Source organism: Dendropsophus ebraccatus, chromosome 8 (assembly GCF_027789765.1).
Source record: "Dendropsophus ebraccatus isolate aDenEbr1 chromosome 8, aDenEbr1.pat, whole genome shotgun sequence".
In the NCBI taxonomy this organism is placed as follows: domain Eukaryota; kingdom Metazoa; phylum Chordata; class Amphibia; order Anura; family Hylidae; genus Dendropsophus; species Dendropsophus ebraccatus.
Window position 1 is genome coordinate 50335597 of NC_091461.1, and position 26051 is coordinate 50361647.

Genomic DNA, 26051 nt, shown 5'->3' on the forward strand with positions numbered 1-26051 from the left:
CTCCTTAGTCTGGAAGAACGTGAATCTGGCAAGGACATCTCTGGGGATATTGTCCGGGAGGGATTTGGGTTTTGGTACCCTGTGAGCGTGATCAATGCTCAGCTCATAAGTTGCCATTTTGGGGTATAGGAGCTTTATGAGATCCTGGATGTACGGTATTAGCTGGTCGTTAGGAACATTCTCAGAGATTCCACGGAACTTTACATTGTTCTTACGGTTTCGGTCCCCTGCATCGACTAGTTTCACTTGCAGGAATAGGACGGTGTCATCTAAAGCGTTATGAGCGTCCACTAGACAGTTATGGGCTGCAGCAAAGGACGCCATCTTGTCTTCCACATGGGTTACTCGGTCTTCCACACCAGTAATGGAGGCCCGGATCAGGGTTAGAAGGGAAGCAAAGTCCTTTTGCAGGGAGGCTTTGAAAGCACACAGCATTTATTTCAGGGTTGTGTCTAACAGCACAGTATTGTTGGTCTGGAAGGTGATAAATGCATCTGCGTCATCGCCAGTCCCAAGCTCAGGGAAGTCAGGCGTGATATCCCCTGTATGCTTGGCAGCAGAGGTAGGAGGTGAGAGTCTCTGTTTTTGCTTGACCGGGCTGGAGCTGGGTGACAGGGACTCCATGCTTGGCGGGGATTGCAGGATATGCTTAGGAGAGTTGGCTCCCGTTGGGCTGGAAGCGGGTGAAATTGTCCCTTCCACTTTTAAGGCAGCCGGTGACTGGGCTTTAGGTCCCGGGGAGTTCGGGGTTGCCAGGGAGTTCCACCAAGACGGTATGTCAAATGCTAGCGGGGAGCGTGCTAAGGACTCACCCGAGGACCGAGTAGCGGAGATGGTAGGAGTGGAAGGCTGTGCTGTCACTGAGAGCGTGAGGGATGTGGTATTCACAGCAGCACGTCTGTTGCCGGCGCCATCTTTGCTCCGCGGCGGCTCAGCTTGGAAGAATCGTCTCAGAGAAGCGTTATTCACTGTTTTTTGTGATTTTTTTCCGCCCATGTGACACAGGAACATCCCAGACACCCTGGGGTGAGATGTGGGTAGTCGCTGGCGGAATTGCTAGGCTGTATTAGATCAGCGAGGCAGGAGCTGTTGTCTCACACGGCCATCTTCTTCAGCGGCCAAACCACGCCCCATCCTAAATATGGTTTTGTACAGCAAAATACTGAATTATGTTGCTCTAGGAACTTGTGTGTTATCATACAGGCAATAAATACACAGTTCTGTCACATGCTCGGATCCACTGACATGCATTTGACAGGTTTGCATCAGGAAATTTTTTTATGGTACAAAATAATGTATAGTAGGCTGTTATGCTTTTCAAGAAAACAGGAAACCACCATAAAAATGTAAGTGTTCTAGTATATGTTTGCATGGTTTTATACATTAATCAAGATCTGAGAAGGATTGGTGAGGCTGGCTTCACACTGCCTAAAAATTCAGGAAAAAAGGCAATAAAAACGGCAGCAGCCAGATGTTAGCTAAAAGTCAATGAAAGCTTATGACTTGCTTTTTACAAAATGAAGCATGCTGAGGGTCTAACTTAACCCCCTGTGGGCCAGACTGTGGTCCGTAAGGGGTTGGGACGTGGTCCCGGGGGTGGCATTCTGGTCCCCAGGGGGTTAAGTGAACCCCCTTTGGGTCAGACTGTGAGGGATGGTTAACTTACCCTCTAGTCTTCTCCCCATCTTCTTTCAATCAGCAGCTGAGGCGGGACATTGCCTCAGCCCTTGATTGGCTGAGATGACCCTTGTGATGAATCGGCTTCAGCCAATAATTTGCTGATGACAGTTTTGAAGAGCCAGAGCCCGGCACACTTGTACCTCAGTGTGCCGGTTCTTGTGAAGAATGAAGGCATCAGTGATGAGTATAAAAACTCCCCCCTCCCCCAGCACTGCACCCATCCCAGCAAGGAAGGGGGGTACTTAACACCCTTCCTTGCTGGGATGGGCACAGTGTGAGATCAATCTTGCTCCCAGGGGGTTAAGTGTGGATGCCATGCATCCTCACTTAACCCTCTGGGGGCCACATTGTTCAGTCTGGAACCCAAAGGGTTAAGTACTTTTTTTGACATAGTCTTACACTGGTGTTTCTACCTATTTTACATCAGCCATTTTATTTTTAAAAAATTACAGTGTGTGACCCAGTCTAAATCTTATGTAAACCTTTATAATATATAACTTTCTCTAATTATAAAATATTCATATTATCAAAATTGCTCTTGTAGCATCATAAAACAAAGATGTATATTTTTTCCATATGTTTCTGCCTTGTTCCAGCTTGTGTCTGTGTTGCACTTGTACGATGATGCTGTGTGTGCTGCAACCTAATTATCTGGTCAAAGGGCTACACAAGCTAAGAGATAGAGCAGGTTAACGTTTAACCTGTAAGGATTGTAAACCAAACCTGGGGCCAATGAACCTTTGGAGTTTGATATGAGTAAGGGATAACCAGAGGTACACGTCTCAAATTCACCATAATCAAGCAGAACCTGCTGGTGGTGATCTCTGAAATTGCTCAGGTAAGGCTGCTGGGATCTGTTAACCTGAGGAAAATTATTCTAATGTATAATATCATACAATACAATAATAATGCCAAATCCCATGAATTAACCTTCCATGGAGAGACATATACATTAGTCACCGTATGAAATATCATTATAGCATCCCATTTTTTTCTAAGTAAAAATCAAGTTGCACTGAGGTTGATACAAGATGAAGGTGTAACATTATTTATTCTAGGCACAGTAAGTGTAAATAACAATGGTTCACATGTGGTATGTATAGGAAATAATATGGCAGAGCTTCATGAGTGTCAGTCTAGTTCTGGGTAAAACAAAAGTTGTTAATCATTTATGTTTCTAGAAACCAGTTGTTGATTTCTTCCATATATTTATAGCCCTGTGTGAAGGGCAACGTGTGTGCGAATGTATATAGATAAATAGATAATTAAATATAGATTTATACTGATGAATACATGCACCTACTTTGCTAATATTGCTATTACAATTATTATTATTATTATTATTATTATTATTATTATTATTATTATTATTATTATTATTATATGTAACACAATAATTTTCTGTTAATAGAAATATTATTATAAAAATAATGAATATATTATTTACTATTACTACTATTATTATTATTATTTTATTTTATTTAATTAGCTGTTCACAGAACTCTTATTATTATCAAAATAATGAGTGTATTATAATATATATATATATAATTTTTTTATTTTTTTAACAGCTTTAATGATGAATACCATCTAAATAATTTTACAAATAAAATTTAATAAATAAAATAAATGCCTATTATTCACAACTCCATAGTTCAGTATTTTTACACAGTAATAACATTGGTAATACTATTTTTAATCCTTTATGTGCTTTTACTTTACATGAAAAAATTGAATATGCATGTGCATGATTTGTGGCAGAAATTTCATAATTGAAAATCCACTTCACACAGGAGGGTTGCTGCTGCAGCATGTGCTTTTACAAACCACATTCAGATGAATGGAACAGTCATGGAAATTACTACAACAAATCTAGCAAAAGCCTGTACAGCCTATAAGGCCACTTTCACACTGTGAAGGTTTCGTCAGACTTTTGCATCTGTATTTTCAAGTCAATACCAGTAATACATTAAAAACAAAAAAGTACAAAAGTTTCTACTATTTTTATTCTGTATTTTGGCTTCACTCCCGGTTTTGGCTTTAAAAACACTGAATTAAACAAGACTTAGCGTGTCTTCTATGAACACCGGTTACAGAACAGTTATTACTTGGGTCTATATTAATTAAGTATCCTTAGACACTAAGGAATGGTTTATATGACTAATGCTTTCCTCCTTTTCTGTACGGCTTTGTGATCTGTGGCAGCTGCTTGTTTATACAGTCTTATTTATGCTGATAAGCTTTTTTGAATTGTTTGCTCCATTTGATGTTATTTTACCACAAGTAAACTGTGTGGTCTGCTCAAATGTTTAACTAGCATCTCTACAAATTGGCTTAGAAATAGAACAACCATACAAAGCAAGGTTATTCTTAAATTCTTTTTTTTCTTTTTTTTAAATGTTTAATGTATTCTGATATAAATCTGTACATACTGGTTGGCAAAAGTGATACTATTTGTTTTTAAAGGCTAAATTTACACTGTGGTGCACGGAATCACTACATTTATAGGATAGTCACCAGGCATTATTAAACTATGACAAACAACAATGTTTAATAGCTGAACATTCTGGTTTTATAAACTTACCTTAAACTAATGAGAGGAAATTATGTTTATTGATAACAGACAGATCATGAAAAGTAGAGGGAAAATGATGGATTCAACTTTAAGAAAAACGATAATTTATATTTCTAAAAGGAAATCTCTGCCTGAGGTGTAAAAATGCAAATATGCCTACAGCTAAAAGGGAAAGTGCTAACAGGCCTTCCTGAGCTCTGGGACTTGGCTAAACAATAGAAAACATGGCCTCAACAAAAGAGAGTTGCCAGTTGTGACAATACATTGATTATAAATCTTAAGAAAGAAGGAAAAGTGGGTAAAAAAAATGATAGCTTTCCATAGTCAACTACATTTAAGATGAGGTAGAAATAGACACAACATAAGAAGGTTATAAACATAGACTATTCAGGGAGACCAAAGAAGACTTCAAAGTGTTAGAATAGAAAAAACAAAGTCATATGGCTTAAAAACACAATGGGGATTTATCATCCCTACACCTGCCATTAATGGACAAAAAGCTGAAAAATTTGTGCAACTTTTTGCTGGATGGGTAGGCAAGGGGGTCCAACAAGGTGCTGGGGGGACGTGGCAGACGTAAATCATGGTGAAAACACTGTAGCATGTCAGCTTCAGAGTCACTGGATTTACCGAGAGGTGGGCACCTCCCAATAAATCCAGCATGGGACATGAGAGCAGTTATTTTGGTATGAACAGCAAGCAGATACACTGGTCTTGATAAGTCCCCTCAACCAAGATGCACAACAAAATCAATGAAAGACAAACGGAAAAAAAAACAGGAGGCAATGGCCCAAATATACTAAAACAGTCTATGTGTATACTGAGAGTAGAGAATCTTTAAATGCGCTAGATTTAGCAATGTGACCATTGTGTATTTGATAAATCTGTTGCAATGGAAGACTGTGGATATGCACCAGAATTATAAGCCAGATTAGGCTATGTTCCCACTTTGAGACCATAGCGGAGGAAGGTGACCATCTTGTAATATAGGTAGACTGTAATAATTATCATGATTAGAGGCCAACTATACTACGAGACGACCATCTTTCTCCATTATGTTCTGGAAGTGTTTTTTTTGGGGGGGGTGGGGGGGGGGGTGGGGGGGGGGTGTAAATGTCAAACACCTACAGACACTATTATAGCTCCTTAGGGTCTGTTTGGTAGCACTTAGCCATGCCTAGTAAATTTTACAAGCAGTGGTTGTATCAATTAATGGTGCAAGTGTAAATGATCGAGTAGAATTATACTCATAATAATCACATAAAGAAGAAAAGGATTTACAGTAATATTTGGAACAGATGGCATAATGTTATACCAATCACACCTCCTAAAAAAGAAACTGAAAAACATTGAAATATAATTTAAAATTATACAAGATACAAGTTTTTGTCTTGCAGTCTTAGGCTATGTTCCCACAATGTCTTTTTTAGGCAAAATAACGGCCATTGTTTGATAATGCCAGCTGTAAATAATGATCATGATAATTATAAAATAATGGCCATTATTTTGCATAAAAAGACGTTGTGGGAACATAGCCTTATAGACATTTTGCATTGTTACTATAATTATAGACAGATAGTATTATGTATTTCCAATAGTGTGTGGCTGTCAATAGAGTAGTACAACCATAAAGGCCCTACTCCATGGAAGATTATCGGCCGTATACGGACAATATCAGCTGTTACGGGCGATAATCATCCCGTGGAACAGAGGGAAACAATCAGCTGACATAGTTCATGTCGGCTGATCGTTGCGTCGCTTGTTTTTCAAACATGTTGAAAAACAAGCGACTGATATAGCCTCACCCGCTCACTGCTGCCGTGTGGAATAGCACCAGCGATGATAGCTTTCCATAATTATGCCCTGTCAGTTCCACTCCATGTTTTAGCTGAAAAATGGCTGACCAAAAGACTGATGGAAATACTACATGTGAACATAGCCTTAAAATTGATCAATATTTTTAATCAATTTGCTAATATAACAAAGGATAGAAACCTTGTTGTCATCGGCTTATCTTTGTGTTTATTACACAGACGAAAATCGGCCACATAGGGCCGATTCGGCCAATTATCGTTCTGTGTAATAGTACCCTAAGACTCCCATCCCTGTCCAAAAAAATTTCCCCACTTGAATATTGTGGAAAATGTTCTAATTTGCAGGCAAATAATAAGAGGGTACCTATCATTGTGTGACAGTATACTCTTTAAAGAGTCCAGCAGGTGCATAATCTGCTCCTAAAAGCAATGGAGTACAGAACTGCAAGGAGACATAGTAAGTAGAGATGAGCGAACCGGGTTCGGGTTCGAGTCGATCCGAACCCAAACATTCGGTATTTGATTAGCGGGGGCTGCTGAACTTGGATAAAGCCCTAAGGTTGTCTGGAAAACATGGATACAGCCAATGACTATATCCATGATTTCCACATAGCCTTAGGGCTTTATCCAAGTTCAGCAGCCACCGCTTATCAAATGCTGAAAGTTCGGGTTCGGATCGACTCGAGCATGCTCCAGGTTCGCTCATCTCTAATAGTAAGTCTATAGAGCTTCCAGCTGTTCCATAACTACTTGCTTTAGGAGTGGAATATGTACCTGATTATGTACCTGATAAATATTCCCTTTGTAAGCAGGCACCAGCAGCTACAGACTAATAGAAATAACTTTATTTATATTTCTGACAGGTCACAGACTCTTCTCTTTAAGAATAAACAGTATTAAAACTTTAGAAAAAAAATCCTTGTCTTTTAGAGGGCTACATGTGCCATCCTACACTGGACATCTCATTGCTTTAACTATGGGGCTGATTTACTAAGATTGTCAGGCTTTCAAGAACCCTACACCAATGGACAGATTTGTTAATGTGTCTAATGCCTTAATAAATCTGGCAAAACTTAAACTCAACCTTCCTGCCACACCAGAAATGGCTGATTTTTAGAATGGAAAACATGCTTAAAAAGACCAGTTTATTTAGTAAATATGTGGGTTGTGGCAGGTTATTTAGGGACACTCACACAACACACCCACTTGTCAGTTTAAAAAAAAAATCCCGGGTGTGTCGGGGTGCTAGCATTTCTGTGTAAATATACAGTAAACCATCAGGGGAAAAGAACACAAAACCAACACTTTTCTGACTGAAGAACATTAGTAGTTTGGGTAAATTCTATTTTCTGGTTTTGTGTCATTCACTTAAAGGGAATCCCAACAAGAGAAATGAAGAGAGAGTACTCACCCTTTAAAATCTTCTTTTTTAGTCGTTTAATGCCAGTTCCTCCATGTTCATAACGTGACAGCTGTTTTGCGCTCTGTGTCTGGTAGAAGTGCCGCAGAGCACAAAACAGCTGTCACGTTGTGAAGATGGAGGAACTGGCATCCCTGTCATCTGCATACCATGTTGAACCAATAAAGAAGATTTTAAAGGGTGAGTGCTCTTTCTTTGTTTCTCTTGTTGGGATTGTATACTTGGATTTGTTTCTGTGACAGTAAGTACCACAATACCCTAATTACCGTACCACCTGTTCTGTTAGGAAATCCACTGACATCCACACATACTGTAGTGCCGGTTGCTGTCACTGTTTATTCATCATTTAAAGATTTTTTTCTACCTGAACCACAAGCAACCCTAAATTCTGACAGCCTGCCCAGCCACTGATAACTGTATTATACTTTACAATGTTGCAGCATTTTAGAGAAAAAACATAGGGGTAGATTTATCAATTTACCCTTCTCCTTGGCGTACGCCATTCATAAGACTCACTCGCCTGATGGCCGGACAGGGAGGGGGGCAGCAAGGTGGGGAGGAGACATGACCTTGTCCTGTGCGTGATTCATCATGATTTATGCCTAGAAATACTTTTCAATCATCCAAAACTGGCAGGGAGGAGCCTTATCTTAGTTTAGTCACAAGAATGTCTGTGTGAATTCCATGTTCATGGTTTGAGCAACATAAATCCCCATAGAGCTTCTCTTAAACTGCTGATCCCAAGAATGGAAACACAATCCCTCAATGAATGGTACACTCAAGACACCTTCGCAGCCACTTCAGCCTGTGCTCCATTCATCCTCTTTGGGGCCGCCAAACATTTCTAAGTTATTTTTCTCCTTTAAGGCCACGTTCACACGACGTAAATTTTCTATTAACAATAACTATTTGCAACAACGGCCGTGAGTATTAGAAAATTTGCATTGTCCTGCAGTCTATAGGATCACAGTCGGAATGTATACACATAGGGGGAGATTTATCAAACATGGTGTAAAGTGAAAATGGCTCAGTTGCCCCCCAGCAACCAATCACATTCCACTTTCCATTCCTCACAGACTCTTTGGAGAATGAAAGGTGGAATCTAGAGATGAGCGAACCTGGAGCATGCTCGAGTCGATCCGAACCTGAACTTTCGGCATTTGATTAGCGGTGGCTGCTGAACTTGGATAAAGCCCTAAGGCTATGTGGAAATCATGGATATAGTCATTGGCTGTATCCATGTTTTCCAGACAACCTTAGAGCTTTATCCAAGTTCTGCAGCCACCGCTAATCAATGCCGATTATTTAGATCGACTCAAACCCGAACCCAGTTCGCTCATCTCTAGTGGAATCGGATTGGTTGCTAGGGGCAACTGAGCCAGTTTCATTTTACACCATGTTTGATAAATGTCCCCCATAGTATACATAGTATTCATTGAACAGCGGCCACACAGAACTGTCAGTTCACAAAATGGCTCCGGCCGCACTCTCCATTGTGCGCTATGGGGAATTAAGATGGGGGCGCAAACGGATGCACCCGCATCCTAATTCAATAGAAATTAAATTAATCCAGCCAGGATGCTTTGGTGTGTGATCCAGCACCACGAGTAGGAGCCCAGCTTAGTATCTGTTATTCAGGCTATTCTACTCTGTGTACATAACAGCCTTTCAGTAACTATTAATTTCATGAATTAATTTAATTCTTGTATTCCTGTAAGCGTGATGCATTGCCAGCTCATTGGCTTGTGGTGTGAAGAGCGGCACAGACAGCTTACATCTCTCACAGTACATAGGAGCTTTTATATAGCTGGAATGGAGAGAACTGATATAAAGCACTTTTCTGGTCTCTGAATAACTACTCCCTGGAAAATTGCTCCTGAAAGTCATTTTTTCTTACAATTGCTCCTGAAATAAAGGATAAATTACAGAGAATTTTTCTCAAGAACATTTCTGTCTGACCTGTTTTAAACCAGTGATGTAAGGTGCCTCCAACTATTTCTACCTGTGTCAGCAACACAGAAGCATTTCTGGTGGCCATACATCATATTGATGCATCAGTACATCTTGTAATTTAGGTCACAAGGAATTTCAGATATTACATTGCTACTCTAGTTGTACAAAGGTACAAAATCCTTCAGTATTATGTAAAAAAAAATGTTATTCGTTGTATTGTGAAGCGCTAGGGGTACTCCGGGGAAAAAAAAAACCTTTTCCTTCAAATCAACTGTTTTCAAAAAGTTGTATAGATTTAAAATTGACTTCTATTTAAAAATCTACAACCTTCCAGTACTTATCAGCTGATGTATGTCCTGACACAGTGCTCTCTGCTGCCCCCTCTGTCCGAAACAGGAACTGTCCAGAGCAGGAGAGGGTTTCTATGATTATTTGCTACTGCTCTGGACAGTTCCTGTCTTAAACAGAGGTGGCAACAGAGAACACTGTGTCAGACTGAAAAGAATACACCACTTCCTGCAGGATATACAGCAGCTGATAAGTACTGGAAGACTTGAGCATTTTTTTAATAAAAGTAAATTACAAATCTAGATAACATTCCAAAACCAGTCAATTTGAAAGAAATTCGCCGGAGTACCCCTTTAATACATTTAGTCCCTTAGCTGTTTATGTTAATTTTTTTGGTATATTTTAGATGGAAATATTTGAAAGTTGTTATATATCCAGCCATTATACGTTAAGTGACCAAATCTATTTGAGAATTTAAACATGTAGTTGGATCTGCCCTGTCCGAGGAGCCCATATAAAATGAGAAACAACAGAGAATAACTATATCCATATAATAGCTTCAGACTTACAGCAGAACAATCATTCTCTGAGCTTTGCTCCCAGCTCCAGGTGACATCTTGATACATTGAGACATTGCTTATCTGAGGACTCATATGGTGCTAGATTTATGAATATCAACAGAGCAAACAGCGTTCAAAGGGAGATGGTGAGGTAATCAGATGGTGACAGCTCGGAGACAGTGCCACATGGAGTAAAGGACCTTAGCTTTCTGATGGCAGATAAGATAGATTGGAAAAAATTCATAGACAGGAGATAAACATAGATCATGCTCCATTTTTAGGACAGACGATCTATAGAGGAAGGCAGCAATAGAAACATAAAGGTAATGGTGCACACCTTATAGTTTAAACTTTTTAAAACAATTGCTTTTTTAAAGAAATTAGAATCATGAAGGTGTGACTATGGACTATTAGGTTGTAATTCTTGAAACATTTAGCTGTCAAAGCTGGATATAACCTTATAACAAAAAGGTGTCTACAACCAGTAACCTTCAGCCAGATGTAGTCCGTGTATACAGGAGCTATAGCTCTACAACAGGTGAAGTACCCTAATCAGCCGATTTAGATGTTCATGTTTTACAGAGCACCAGCTATTCACGTGTTGCTTAGTACGCTGCCCTGGACTCCCAGATAGTCATTCATACTATGATAACAAAAGCCAAAATAAGATCAGTCAGCAGCCACTAAGCTCCCTGGTTTAGTGGTAGCAACACATTTTTTTACACGACCCATAGTAGAAAATGATTACATAAACAAGGATTGATTGGTGTTACCCCAAAATTAAAGGGGTTCTCCATTTTAAACATGAATAGTATGAATAATAATAGTACAATCGATTTTAAGAAACTCTGTAATAGGTTTTATTAAGCAAAATAGTTTCCTTCTGTACTCGTAAAACTGTTTTGCAACCTCCCCTCTAGACTTTAGAAGAAGCAGGATTTCTGTGTCCACTATGGTTGGGGAGGGGCTAGGCGGGATGAGTGAGCACAGAGAGGAGAAAAAGCAGCCTTGCAAAGCACTTCTCTCTTCACATTCCCTAGCAATGTCCTTTCTGACATGTGAATCCAGCATTTTATGATTTTATGTGCCCAGACAGTCTCCAAATGGCAGAGCTGTTTCTCTACTCTTCCTACTTACTTATCCCCCTCTGCCCCTTCCATAGGTTATAATGAGCACAGCAGAACCTATCTTTACTCTGCTTCTGTGTAATGAAGACGGATTTGACTGATAATGCACAGATAAGTGAAAGGGGGGGGCTTTGGAAAACAGCTTTTTGAGTACAGAAAGAGGGCTTTTTTTGCTTAATAAAACCTATTGCAGAGTTTCTTAAAATCACTTGTACTATTTTTGGTTTCTGCAAAAATATTTTAAATGACACTGTAAATATGGATGCAATGTGGCTGTGCAGCAAAAGGCCATCATTTTAGGGATCATTATGACTAACTTATATTGTCTTACTAAACTGCAGATGTAACTCTGCTACATGTGTACAATAATTTCTGCCTTTCAATGTCTTTTAAAAATGGGACCCTATATTCCAACAGATAAGTGAAGTTTTTTGTAGTTACCACGTAGTTTCAACACGTGCTCTGTAATAATGTGTTGTACAATGCTTAATGTGAAAGATACTATTGGTAATAAAGACAGATCAATAACACCAAATAAATAATTTTGATACCTGGTATTACAAATTATAATTTAAAGAAAAAAATTTGCAACTTTTTTTTATTTTTCCCAATATTAATCCATGTAATTTATCTTAAATTTGATTGCAGTGAGCACACCTAATTAACCTGATTTTTTGCTGATAATCACTCACAATGGAATCAAATCAAAAATCCGGGGATGGAATGGCCGCCACACAGAAGGAAGCCTCACTGCGCAGTCTGATTCAGCGTACAGGATATAGTTTGACTCAGGTAGGAGCTTTAGCTACAGAAGGTTTGACACATAGTCACGATTTTAGTTATTTATATCATATATTGTGAAATACCATTCTAAGTCAGTGATGCACACTTTTTAATGCCCAAGCGAAGAATACAGGGTTTGCCTTGTTTTTAATAGGAACTGCAGCATGAATAGTCTCTCTATGGTATTGACTTTGGATTACCTTAGCATTATACTAGAATACCAGATGCAACCTATAGACAAGATTGGCATTGTTTCTGGGGGGGGGGGGGGGGGGGGGGGGAAATATGATTAGAGAAACAATGATCAGCAATATTGTAAAAGGAGTTTCTGGGAATAAGAAAGATATTATAAACAAAAAGTGATATTTACCAGCCCCGATCCCCCACAGCTGCCACTCAAACACGCCGAGACCCAATTTGTCTCCACTTCTTCTTGTTTTCAGTGAAAATTTGCCCCCACAAGAACTGCCTGCTTAGGCAATCACTGACTTAGGTGGGTGGCTCAGTGGGTCAGGGTAGGCGAGTATCACTTCCTTTTTTTACATCCCAGCTACGTACAGTATATATAAATAAAAATGTTATCACTGGCCAACCTTCTTAACATTCTGCCCACAATTTCTTTTTTAACTCAATTTGGCGTATTAGCCAGGAAGGCTCCCAGTGTGTGACATATCAATAGGATCTCATTGGCCAGAGTGCATTTGGGATATAAGCCAGAATGGTATAAGTCGGCATATTATTTCTTTAATTTTTGTACCCTATGTAATAGTGTGATAGGCCAACTAAACTGCAATTTTGATTTATTTTGAAGGCTTAAATACTCAATTTTTAAATAGTATTGGTTGAAGTATTGTGGTGATTTATAATGTCTATACACAGGAATTTCTGCGCCCCAGCATATGTAATCTTGCTGTCTTATTTTTATACAGTGATTCATTTTACCATTTATATCATTGCTATTATTTCTATCATTTACCATAGTAATTTTTTATTTTATGGTTATTATTTCTATAATTTTTTTCTTTGATTAAAGTTTAGGCATCCTCTAGTTGATACATGTATGGGTACACTATCATATTACTTTTACATTTCTGTCTACAACATTATTTTTATATTCATGCACAATCCAGACAAAGCTATAGAGCTCCTGGTCCTCAATGCAAATTTTGCCATTTATAAGGTCTTTAATTGTTTTTTTTACTTCATGGGTCAGGTGCAGAGCACCCGGCCTACAGAGTGTAAAGACCAGCAGTAAGTAGCGGTGCATCGTGCAACACTACTTACTGAAAAGGAACGGGGATTCCCCTCATAATAATGGGAATTGCCACTTCCCTGCAGCGGAGGCAGAAACAGAGGCAGTAGCGGGCAGCTGTTTGAACCTGTACACCTCCTGCCTCTCTCTCTTCCTCCACTGCAGGGAAAACCCGTTTAGAGTGGGGATTCCTATCATTATGATGGGAATCCCCTCTCCTGTCACCTTGGTGTTCTCAAACATCTCAATAACTATCAGCTGAACAATAGTTTAGCTGACAGTCATCTCTTCTGATATTGTTTGGATACAGAACAATGTTCGAGTACTGTACAAAACTTCACAGGGAAATTTTGTTTGAAGTACCAAGGTATTACTGTATACTCCTGTATCCAGAGGTTCGGGGGAAATACATACACTAACTTTTCATGGACTTAAACATCTATCACCCACTGGACTCTTTTAACATCAGAGTTAACTCCTTTAACTCTTAACTTCTTTAATCCAAGTCTCAAAATATTGTATAAACTTCTCATGAGTTCACTCCTGTACCTGGTCAAATTGTGACCCAAACAGAGCAAACATAGGAGTGTAGGCAATATGCTTCTAATCTATGGTTCTCCATTGTGTGCCTGTGTCCTTCCCCTTCCCTTCATACTAGTGTTTATCTCATTTCTATTATCTCATGTGTCTCCGCTGTTGTCTCACAATCAACTTACCGATGTCTTCTGCCTGTTTTATACCTTGTTTATTGCTCTGTCCTTCTTTGATCTATCTTCTGCATTCTAAAGCCTCATATACACAGTTTATTAATAATCTTTCATTAATATTTTTAAATTATTATCAGTGGCTGTATTACTAGTTGTAAGAATTGTGTAGACAGGTCAAATCTAGGCCCTAAAAATCTTCATACACAACAGATCAATGTCAAGTACCTTTAGCATTTCGGCAGGACCAGCCAACTATCTAATGTGTATGGTGGCCTCCTGATTTTTCTCCAGTACCTGGTGCCAAAGGAGAAAAGGATTGGGATTCTTGAAATTAAATTGCCCAGTCCTTGTGTTTTCGATGAGATAAGCTGCCATCAGTCAACCATTTTTTTTTTTGTCAACCAACAGTATCTTTTTGTAATACGACTTCTATGGACTACCAAACCACAACAGATAGAATTACACAGTCACTTCCTGTGAGTCTTTTATTTTATTATTTTGTTACTATAAAGTTTTAACTGTCTAGTTTTTAACTTTAAAACCACTCGAAAAACTTTAAAAAAAAAAAAAAGAGCTGATCAAAAATAAAATATACAATCGAATCTTTTAGAAAAATTTATTAGAAGGTGGACTTTTTGAAGAAAATCGCGGCTATGCATAATGTGTGGTGGACTGAAAATCTGTTATACGGTTAAGGGAAGTGGAGTATATTTACACACTTTTTAAAGGTATTCCATATGTAACTGATTTACTTATGACTCATTAAATCTTTAACTTTCTTATATTGGCAGTAACTGGAACCATTAACACTATTGTTTATATAGTTAGATCACATTTCTTTAAGAACATGTGCAACAATTTATTAATAGAAAAACATCTTATACTACCGTACACAGAGGGGAACATGTAGTAAGTCTGGCATTTTTTAGCACCGGGGTGGAAAATGTTCCTGCAGTGCCGATGCTCACTGGAGTTATGTAAGGGTGCAATGCACATAGTGGATTTATGTAGAGATGCAACGCATTAGCATAAATATGTATGGACATTCAATGGAGTCCAGCAGTACATTACATATTTTCTTCTTCTTGTTTTTTTTTTTTTTTTACTTTTCCCATAAAGCATTGCCTGTTCCCATACATAGCTGAAAGTCTTCAATAAGAAACGGTACTCCCTCTGAGCAATATATGTTTGTATCAGGGAGATTGGTTAGTAAGATTCACATAGGTTGTGGTCCTCATATTTCAGAAGAATAACAGTCATGTCATACTTCAAAGGTGTAAACATCCTGGTGTCCTCCCTGGTCTAAATATATGGATCACATTGTATTGTGCAGTAGTGTGTAAAGATACTTGGGCAGCTTATTAGCTTTCAGTTAAGTCTCCTGTCTTTAGTCCGGACCATCCATCACAAGCTTATCAGCATCTAGTATACAGAGGAACACAAACCAATGTTATCAGTCTAAATATGAAGTTGACCAAATAGAGTTTTTGCCCAGTCTTGTTTTCATAAATGCATCAGGTGGTAAAGGGGATGTCTGCACCTGTTCAGACCTCAGTGCAATCCTCTGCCTGTAAAGTACAGCTAAAACTGTGCTTTTGGCCATGATTTAGTGTAAATGTTTTCTTCCAATCTGAACTCTGTCTTATTCCAGCACTTTCTGGGTGGTGATTGGCAGGATCCACCACACCAGCCTGGTATCTTCTGCTAGCCCTAGCCGAGCTCTATATGGTTTAGACTGAGTAGTGATGGACAGTTGCCCTCTCCAATTATATCCCATCCAAGTCAGTCTTCTCTCTGTGTGGTCTTGATGTCAGAAGACTGGTCCAATCATGCCCTGGACAGGGACTCTATCAACTAATAAGAAGCCCACTTGTGCTTCTATAGCTAGAGATTGGATTAGATTACTTGGTATTCTAACCTCTTTGTCTGTCCTCCTTACCATATTTTGCCTGCTGTTCTTCTACTGTTCTGCCATTTCCAGTTTGACCTGTATCCGCCTGACTATTCTTTATTGTGTTTGTCTGTCTTGTTTTATTCTGTGTTTCACTCACTCAGTGTAGAGACCGTCTCCCAGTTGTTGCCGACGGCTTAGGGTGGGTCTGGCAAGAAGGCAGAGACAGTCTTGAGGGGCCTAGTGTTACAGCTCACACTGTCTGCTGTCTGTCCTTGTATTCCATCCAGGTCCCGGGTTCTCTTAAAGGGGGTTAGAAAGAAGGGCTTACAACCAGTAGAATTGCTTGGTGTCAAAGATGGCTGATGAATTGAAGTGATTGAGATGGGGTTATAGATTCTCTTTATGCCACCTCATACAAATGATTGATGTTGCTGGGTGCAGGAATATTTGGAAAGTGACATTTTTTCTTCATTTAGCCTCTGAACCCCAGCATGATGGATTTGACATAAATTCATCAATGGGTGGAATAAATGAAACCTTTTTTAATGGGTACTTTTTGGCAGACTATGCGCCAATGTTTAAATGCATGCGTGAGAATTTGCACACACACACACACACACAAAAAAAAAAAAACATTTCCCTGGAAAACCCAATTTATTACCAGGGTGTTTTTAAAAATAAGGCAATAAGGCTCAAAAGTGGTACATTTCTGGTATAAAAGTGGTGGACAAGTAGACACAGAGGGGAAAAAGATTTTGGGAAGAGAAATGGATTACAAAGGCACCAAATAAATCATAGCATACCCTATTATCCTGCTGAGAACAGACTTTACTATATTTTCAATATTTTTATTCAAAAAGAATTTTAAAAAGTTTAAAAATTAAAGTAAAAGAAATCTAGATATAATAATTATTATTGATAGCTGGTTGCAAATACAGTGCAATCATTAAATATCTGAATATCCAGGGCTGCTGCTGCGGTCCTCTTCTCCCAGGGTCCCGCACGCTCTAGCTTTAAAGCAGGCTTTAGCTGACAGGCCACCCAGCCAATCACAGGCTGGGACCGCCGCGGCCTGTGATTGGCTGAGCAGTAACAATGTCATCGGTAACGATGTCCTTGCAATCCTTATTAAACAATTATCGGGCCATGGAATAGGCCCAGTAGTATTATTGGGCCGTGGAATAGGCCGATTTGGTGCTCGTTTACAGTTGTTATCGGGCCCCCATCGGCCCGTCTAATAGTACCCTAAGAATATACCAAATTGTCGATTGGCTGCTCATAAAGCTTTTGCTAACTATATGATACTTTCATTTTTGTAATAATAACCTCCTTCACAATGATGGCACCTCTTTAGACCATCCACTGAGAGTACATGTTAGATTCAGATTGAATTAAAGCTACGTCAGCATCCCATCAAGAAGGGGACATCGTAGTCTATGTAAATGGAGGGACTATGTAAAAATGGCTATAGTTTCAATGTGACGGCTAAAGTACTTTTCGTTAACCCTTAGGCGACCCTGGACGTACCCGTACGTCCAGGGCCACCTCCCCACGTTCAAAGCGGAGCCGCGATCCCGGGTGCCGCATGTAGCCCGGGATCGCGGCTATTAGCGGGCACGGTGTGATCGCTGTGCCCGCTAATCAGGTAATCAGAAGAAGCTGTCAAAGATGACAGCTGCCTCCGATTACCGGCTGCAGATGATCGGTGGTGGTATAGTGAGGAGATCGATCCTTCGGGACGTTGTCCCAGAGGAGCGATCTCTGTACCTGATGCCGGCCAAGGACCGCTCCAAGATGGCGCCGTCCCCGACTCGGCACTCAATTGTTTTCGGCTGCAGCAGCAGCTGTAATAAAAGCGATTAAAAAGTCGTATATGCACAATCATGGTACTGATAGAAAGAACACATCATGGCGCAAAAAAAGACACCTGACACAGCCCCATAGACAAAAGGATAAAAGCGATATAAGCATGGGAATGGAGCGATTTTAAGGAAAGTATATTTGTTAACAATGGTTTGAATTTTTTACAGGCCATCAGATACAATAAAAGTTATACATGTTATATATTGTTTTAATCGAAACGACTTGAGGAACATATATAATAAGTCAGTTTTACCCCAGGGTGAACGGCATAAAAATACAAACCCCCCAAATAAAAGAAATGTGTCTTTTTTTTTTTCAATTTTACCACACTTTGAATTCTTTTCTGGTTTCGCAGTGTACTTTATGCAAAAATTCAGCCTGTCATTGCAAAGTACAATTAGTGACACAAAAAATAAGGGCTCATGTGGGTTTCTAGGTGAAAAAATGCAAGTGCTATGGCCTTTTAAACACAAGGAGGAAAAAACAAAAATGCAAAAATTGAAATTGGCTGGGTCCTCTAAGGGTTAATTTCATTGAATTGAATCTGATTTTTCGACAGCCCACATCATGAATAATGCTACAGAATAAACCTTATAACAACATACAATATAAAGTGGAAAAAATATAATTTCACAACCACCATCTAAACTTGAATTTGTAAAATGTAAATCAGATCATTTTTTCTTTATTTTTGAGCCGGACACAACTAATGGAAAGTTGTACAATATGTGCTGTGCAGAGCAAATAGCCAGAAATAAAAATGCTGTATGCAACATTTCTGTATTTGGCTCAGGGAGATGTCTTATATCATCTGATCGAAAAATTATCCTTCTAGAGAATACTAGAGAAAGAGAAGTGAGAGAAAAAGGTCTACACTGTAGCCTTCTGTAGTAACCTGATGTCTACCATACAAATAGATACTAGCTTCAGATCATTGATAATGAAGCAAGTTGGTCAATAAATTAAAAAAGAATTCAAAAGAAAATGGAAAACTGTATATATAGCTGCAATACATCAAGTTGAGTACTATATACAGTGACCATATATGTATAAGTGCTGATTCATTACTGATTTAATTTAACAGGAAAATGGTCAAAGAAGATATGGGGGTCCTCCTCCTGGGTGGGACGGACCACCTCCTGAACGAGGGTGTGAAATCTTTATTGGCAAACTTCCCCGTGATCTTTTTGAAGATGAACTTATACCATTATGTGAAAAGGTAAAATATTAACCTAACATACATATATACTAACCTAACCTTTATTAACCAAACATACTGTATACTATGTGATGGGAACATTGCATTTATCTAGTGCAAAGGGAAAATACCAACAAGAGTTCATTGGTCTACCAGTTGTTGTTGAGTGATTTAAATCACATTAGAAGAAACTACAGTAGTTTTATCTAATATGTGATCACATATAACTGCACCTAAATAACAGACAGCTAATTGGCATACTGAAAGTTTTACATAGGCCGTATTACATTGGTGGTGTAAACATGCTTGCTTACAGGTTCTATTACACTCGATGATCATGCAGCTCGGGTTGAACTGACATTGCTCGATTGTTTATGCGGCTCCCTGCATTAATCAGGTGACGGCCACACATACCGTGTTTCTACAAAAATAAGACAGTGTCTTATATTCATTTTTGCTTCCAAAGATGCGCTTTATCTTACTTTCAGGGGATGTCTTATTTTTCCATGAAGAATTCATACTTATTGTTAAAGAAAAAAAGTGAACTTTTATTTATACTGTATAATTGGTTTTTATCACAAACCAGCATAACCAGACATAATTCTGGTGGCGGCGGGGGTCTTACCTTCTGGAGATGCCTTATTTTCAGGGGAATGCCTTATTTTAAAGCTATCCCTTACATCCTCCACTATGCCTTATTTTTGGAGGATGCCTTATTTTTGGGGAAACAGGGTATCTCTGTGTAATAGGATAATAGGATTTTGACAGGTTTAGAAAAAGCAATGAGTCAACAAGCACATTGCTTATTGGTCGCCTGATCGCTTGCTATATTACATGGGTCGATTTAGCAGATAATCGCTTAAGTAATAGGGCCTTACATTATGGGATCATAACTAGCAATGAGTAAACTTACAGAATTTTTGGGTTCGTCAGAACTCAAATGCTTTTCAGTTTACTCATGGTGACTGGAGAAATTGGATGCAGCCCTAGGGAGTCCTGAAAAACATGGGCTCCACCCACTGAGAATCAAATGACATGGATGAACCTGTATATTAAGTCAGTTGACTCATCACTAATCATAACTACTTCCTAACCACATCAAATAAAAATGAAGAGCTGCAGAGCTGGTTCTTCTGCCTGCAGCCGTTTATACTACATGCTCAGTAGTGTCATCAGTATGATTAGTCCGATAGTGTCCCTGACAGGTCATTTAAATACTCCACTTACAGAGTGCTGTGTTCCTGAATGCAGAAGTCAATAAATATCAGCTCCAATTTTTAAAATCCAATCTGTCCCAGAAGCAAGAAGGCTGGTCAAGTAAGGGTCAGAGATGGCAAAGCCAACAACTAAATGCTCTGCAATTGGGTCCTAAAAGCATAAATTGCTCACACATGAAGGGAGGTTTAACTGACACAACAAAGCACCTTGAAATTGTAATTCATTTCTGAGAAATGATGTGTTAATTACAAATTTAAAAAATTAGACAATAATTTATTAATAAGGAATAAGAACATCAACAATGGAAATTCCCTTGAGTAATTGAATAATCAGGAAACATTGATGAGGCATATTTAAGAAAAGAACACTTTGGGGGACATTTATAAAAAAGCGACACCCCTGGCAAATGCCAGGAAGAAGGCACAGATTCCCCCCTTCTCCCTGGCATATGCTAGCCATACTCACACCCAATGGGTGGACAGGGGGTGTGGCAAGGTGGGGAAGAAGACATGGCCTCCTCCCACGCCAGATTTTCCATGATTTACACCTGCGAGCAGGTGTAAATCGAGGCAGAAATCTTCACCTGCTCAGAAGCAGGTGTAGATTTCTGTGGCCGGCTTTTAGCAGTTGAAGGTCAGGCCGGTTTCAATAAGAGGCATGCGCTTCTTAGTGAATCCGACGGGTCAACTGGATGGGGCCTAATTAAAGACCGGTATACTCGTACATCGCTCTTCATAAATGTCCCCCTAGAAATCTAGGTAAACCTCTATTGAGACAATGAAATGGATAATATTTTCTATAAGGTATTTGTTTTTTATCCAAACGTGTATATATAAGGTATTTGTTTTATAACCATCCAGATAGGAAAAATCTATGAAATGAGAATGATGATGGACTTTAATGGAAACAATAGGGGATATGCATTTGTAACATTCACTAACAGACAGGATGCCAGAAATGCAATCAAGCAGCTCAATAATTATGAAATTCGGTAAGTAAATTGGTTTTATAATAGCTTTGTAAAATATCATTGATTCAGATTTGGATTATTTTGTGTGAGACAGATTCTTGTTGATGGGGCTATGTTTGTTTACCAACATCTTGCTATTATTTCCATTGATTAGTGTGAATGTATTTGAACTTAAGAACTTAAAGGGGTTTTATAACCAATAGGTTTGTGGGGTGAGGCTGTAGGTGCCTGGGTTCATTTAAAATAGTTTCTGTTATCAAATTCACCCCTGTGTTCTGAGTCAATATATTATTATTCTGTGTGCAAAAATAAGCAAAACTCATCATGGTTGCCCCCAAGGTTGCCAACCACCTGATCTATAGCAGATGGATGGGGACTCCTGGGGTTACTTGGAATTATTAAATTCAATAGGGAAAAAAACAGTAATGGGGATCCCATGCAAATGTTGTACATAGAAAATCTGTGGAGAGAAAATCTGAGATCTAAGCAAGAATTGTGTAACTCTTTAGCTTCAACAAGCTTCGCTACGGTAGTAATGGAAGTAAAGCATGCTTGTAGTATCAAAACTTGTCCCTTGTCTTGATAAGATTGGAAACCCCTGATGTAGAACAAAGCAACAATGTTAGTTTTTCTTACAGAAACGGAAGACTGCTTGGGGTCTGTGCGAGTGTGGACAACTGCAGGTTGTTTGTTGGTGGGATCCCAAAGACCAAAAGGAGGGAAGAAATCTTAGTTGAGATGAAGAAAGTCACAGATGGCGTCATTGATGTAATTGTCTACCCTAGTGCTGCAGATAAAACTAAGAACCGTGGGTTTGCCTTTGTAGAATATGAAAGTCATCGGGCAGCAGCTATGGCAAGGAGGAAGTTATTACCAGGTGGGCAACAGGACAGTGACGTTTACAGCAAGTGAACAGCCTAAACATGGACATGAAAGAGCAATGTAAAGCTGCCAAATATTGTAACTCCCCTACCAATGCCAAAAAATTACTGATACCAGTGCTAAAAATTGTATGGGTACAGCTCACATAACCTAAAGGCGGTATGAGACCCTGTATTTTGTGAGATGAATTTCAGTTTTCTTTTTGTTTTTGTTTTTTTATTGTAGCCGAGCTTAACATGAGTTGTAGCCAGGGTTAACTAGATCACAGTAACGCATTTAACTCAACTTTCTAATTGACTTAACACAGCTGAATCGCTGACTGACGGGCCAGATGCTTCAGTGCCCACACTAGGGGCCGACAGTGCCCACACAGTAAGTGGGGTCAGATGTCATTGGCTCCATTGACTGTGTAGTGGTGGCAATGTGTCTCAACTCTGGTTCAAGTGACCAGTAGCCGAGCTGCAGTAAGACGGCCCAGCCGGTAAACAGTGAGCCAGATGCGTCCGACCTCGTTTACTGTGTAGTACGGACACTGAGTATTATTAGGCTATCCATGTAAAACATGCTGTGCTAGGTCTTTCTGTGCTAGGAGATGTAGGAGGTGAAAGAACAAAATGGGGAATCTTGTATTCAGAAATTTCTATCAGGATACGTAAAAAGGGCCTGTCTAAACAAGATATATTTCAATTTATACCATTTTATTGTACTTGTTCTGTGACATACATATATATAATGTTTATGTCATTTTGCAGGACGCATTCAGTTGTGGGGTCATCCAATTGCAGTTGACTGGGCAGAACCAGAGGTTGAGGTTGATGAAGATACAATGTCATCAGTTAAAATTTTATATGTCAGAAATCTTATGCTCACAACAACAGAAGAAACGATAGAGAAGGAATTCAATAACATCAAACCAGGTAACATTTCTGGTGGAAATATTTATAATTACCCATTATTAGCTACTGAAAGAACAGACCAGACCAGTCATATCTACTTCTATTAACCATTGCAATCTTCACTGGAATATTGTAAAACATCAAGTTTCAGAAAACATTTTAGGCCACATCTAGATGTATATGATCACAGACAGATAACCCAAACAAATAATAAAACTTAACTTTTATTCTGATTAATAAAAATAGAACCCCCACCAATAACCAAGACTCATAGAGCCAACACACAAATAAGTGAGTAACAATCAAAAATATGTATGACAGTAAAAAACTAATTCCTGGCACCAACTCAAATATTTCATCAAATGCGTAGCTCCGATCAACTAACTGTCATGCAACTAATGCAAGAGAGCTATTATTGGGCAATATTTCGTGTCCGCCAACGTGTGGGGAGCACCAGACCCTGTCGGTCCCTATCACGGTGCACCACCTACCCCTGCTCGCTCAGGGAGTAGCTGAGTTTTCGTCCTACGAAGGACAGCCCCTGCCCTGTTCTACCCCTGTCATAATGCCCTACACTTACTCTTCCTCAGCTCCCGACACGTGTTTCGTTGGTACTTGTCAGGGGAGTCACATCAGGTAGACAACATTTTCATAGGGTACATATCTCACAAAACGATACAATACAGTAGGGGCGTCCTGACAGTGGTCAGAGACGCTTGACTCACGTGGCCCAATGGCCGACAATCACATGTAGCAGCAGCGTATGGCTCCAGCCCCCTGACGAGTACCTACGAAACACGTGTTGGGAGCTGAGGTAGGGTAAGTGTAGGGCATTATGACAGGGGTAGAACGGGGCAGGGGCCGTCCTTCTTAGGACGATAACTCCGCTACTCCCTGAGCGAGCAGGGGTAGGTGGTGCACCGTGATAGGGACCGACAGGGTCTGGTGCTCCCCACACGTGGGCAGACACGAAATATTGCCTAATAATACCTCTCTTGCATTAGTTGCATGACAGTTAGTTGATCTGAGCTACGCACTCAATGACATATTTGAGTTGGTGCCAGGGATTAGTTTTTTACTGTCATACATATTTTTGATTGTTACTCACTTATTTGTGTGTTGGCTCTATGAGTCTTGGTTATTGGTGGGGGTTCTATTTTTATTAATTAGAATAAAAGTTACGTTTTATTATTTGTTTGGGTTATCTATCTGTGATCATATGTTGAATTGAGATACCCGTCGGTGGGTGTGCATTACTGTGACCACGTATCTGTGATTATTCACATCTAGATGTAGCCTACAAGGTCTGAATTCCAGTATTTCTGTGTAGGATATATAGTGAATAGTCACTTTATTAGAGATGCCTATCTCCTAGATCTAGGATCTCCTTTGGCCTTCACATTTGCTACAATTTAAAGTGTACCTGTGGTTTGTAAAAACTTTTGACATTTCATAGAGACATGGTAAAAGATCCGGTTCTGAGTCTTCAGATTCATACCGTTTGGGAGAACAAGTGGGAGAGGATGCGCTGCAACGTGGTCCAGTCCCGCTCTGTGTTAGAAAGAAAGAGTCGGGCTCATAATGTAAGTCTATGAAGCCTGACTCGTTTTTCTTACACAGAGTAGAGAGAGGATGAACTGCCATGCAGTCCTCTCCCTGCTCATTCTCCCAATCGGTATAGATCTAAAGACTCAGAACTGGATTGATCAAAACTTTTGACATGTCTCTATGACATGTCAAAAGTTTTAACAAACAACAGCCAATTTAACATGCCATAGCCTCCATTCCTAAAACCATTCTGATTCTGAAGAATTTGCTATATTAGCTTATTCTACCTCATCTAAAAAAAATCTATAAGGGTGCGTTCACATGTACAAGATCCGCAGCAGATTTGATGGCGCAGATTTGAAGTTGAAGATTCAAAGCAAATCAAATCTGGGTCACCCAATCTGCTGCAGATCTGCTGGGGATCCTGTACCTGTGAACGCACCCTATAGGATTAGGATGTAGAGAATCTGAAGGCTGGGAAAGCTAGGAAAACTCAATGTCATCTTTCTTAAACCAATCCATGAATATAGAATCTTTTTTTTCAATCATACTATTCTCAGTATAGTCTTGACACCATTGGAACTGATCCACAAAAAACTTGCTCACCTTATACTGCATGCCACGTTTTTAATTTCCACATAGAAAGGTTCAAGTCAAGAAAAAACAAAGAAAAGTCTTAATAATCCAGCCGTGCAAGCCAGTTTCAGTCATCTTAATTGACATATATGCTTGATTTTGATATGATATTGCTAAAACCTTATTTTTTGTAGGATAACAGAATTTCTCTATAACTGTGCGTTCACACATACAGGATCCGCAGGAGATCTGCAGCAGATTTGATTGTGTAGATCTGAATCTGCAGCAGATCCGCAACAGATCTGCAGCAGATCCCAAGCAGATTTGATGGCCCAGATTTAATTTGCTTTAAATCTGCAACTTCAAATCTGCACCATCAAATTTGCTGTGGATCCGGTGCGTGTGAACAAACTCTTAATAAAAAAATTAGCATTGTCCTGATATGTACCCTCTAGATTTTAAAGTACATTGAAATATGTTGGAATGATACAAATGTGCATATTACATAATACAAAGATGACTATTGGTGTTATTAGTGGGACTAATACTGAATGTTTCACTTGGGGATAGTTGACCTAAAGTTATCCAGTTAAAAATGTAAACTTTGAACTGTGAACCCTGAAACTTAATAAATCTCTCGGTAATAAAATGGTTATTAACACGCTTCTCAAACCAACTAGGGAGATAGTAATCGAGTCTTAGCAATTCCTTTCTGGCTTCAAAGTTCTGTCCTTGTAATTCACCAAGGAATTATTTTTACAGCCTCAGAAAGATAAATTTAGTAATAATTTATAAGTGTATAGACCCTGTAAGGCAACATATTCATCACATGTTAATGTGCATGCAA

At 39.3% G+C, this 26051-nt stretch overlaps 1 protein-coding gene across 4 annotated transcripts in view; it reads left to right on the plus strand.

Annotated features, from left to right (window-relative positions):
* Window positions 1-2431: 2431 nt before the first annotated feature.
* A1CF (APOBEC1 complementation factor) overlaps window positions 2432-26051 on the plus strand; it is a 38262-nt gene continuing 14642 nt past the window's right edge. For 2 of the 4 annotated variants that reach the window (XM_069980321.1, XM_069980322.1), the window contains exons 1-6: window positions 2442-2518; window positions 12066-12209; window positions 19001-19135; window positions 21193-21323; window positions 21941-22179; window positions 22937-23101. In XM_069980321.1, the coding sequence (XP_069836422.1) occupies window positions 12111-12209; window positions 19001-19135; window positions 21193-21323; window positions 21941-22179; window positions 22937-23101 (769 nt within the window). In that variant the 5' untranslated portion in view covers window positions 2442-2518; window positions 12066-12110. Of the gene's footprint in view, window positions 2519-12065; window positions 12210-14567; window positions 14636-19000; window positions 19136-21192; window positions 21324-21940; window positions 22180-22936; window positions 23102-26051 lie in introns of those variants that run through there. The other 2 variants (XM_069980324.1, XM_069980323.1) reach the window with 2 other exon arrangements.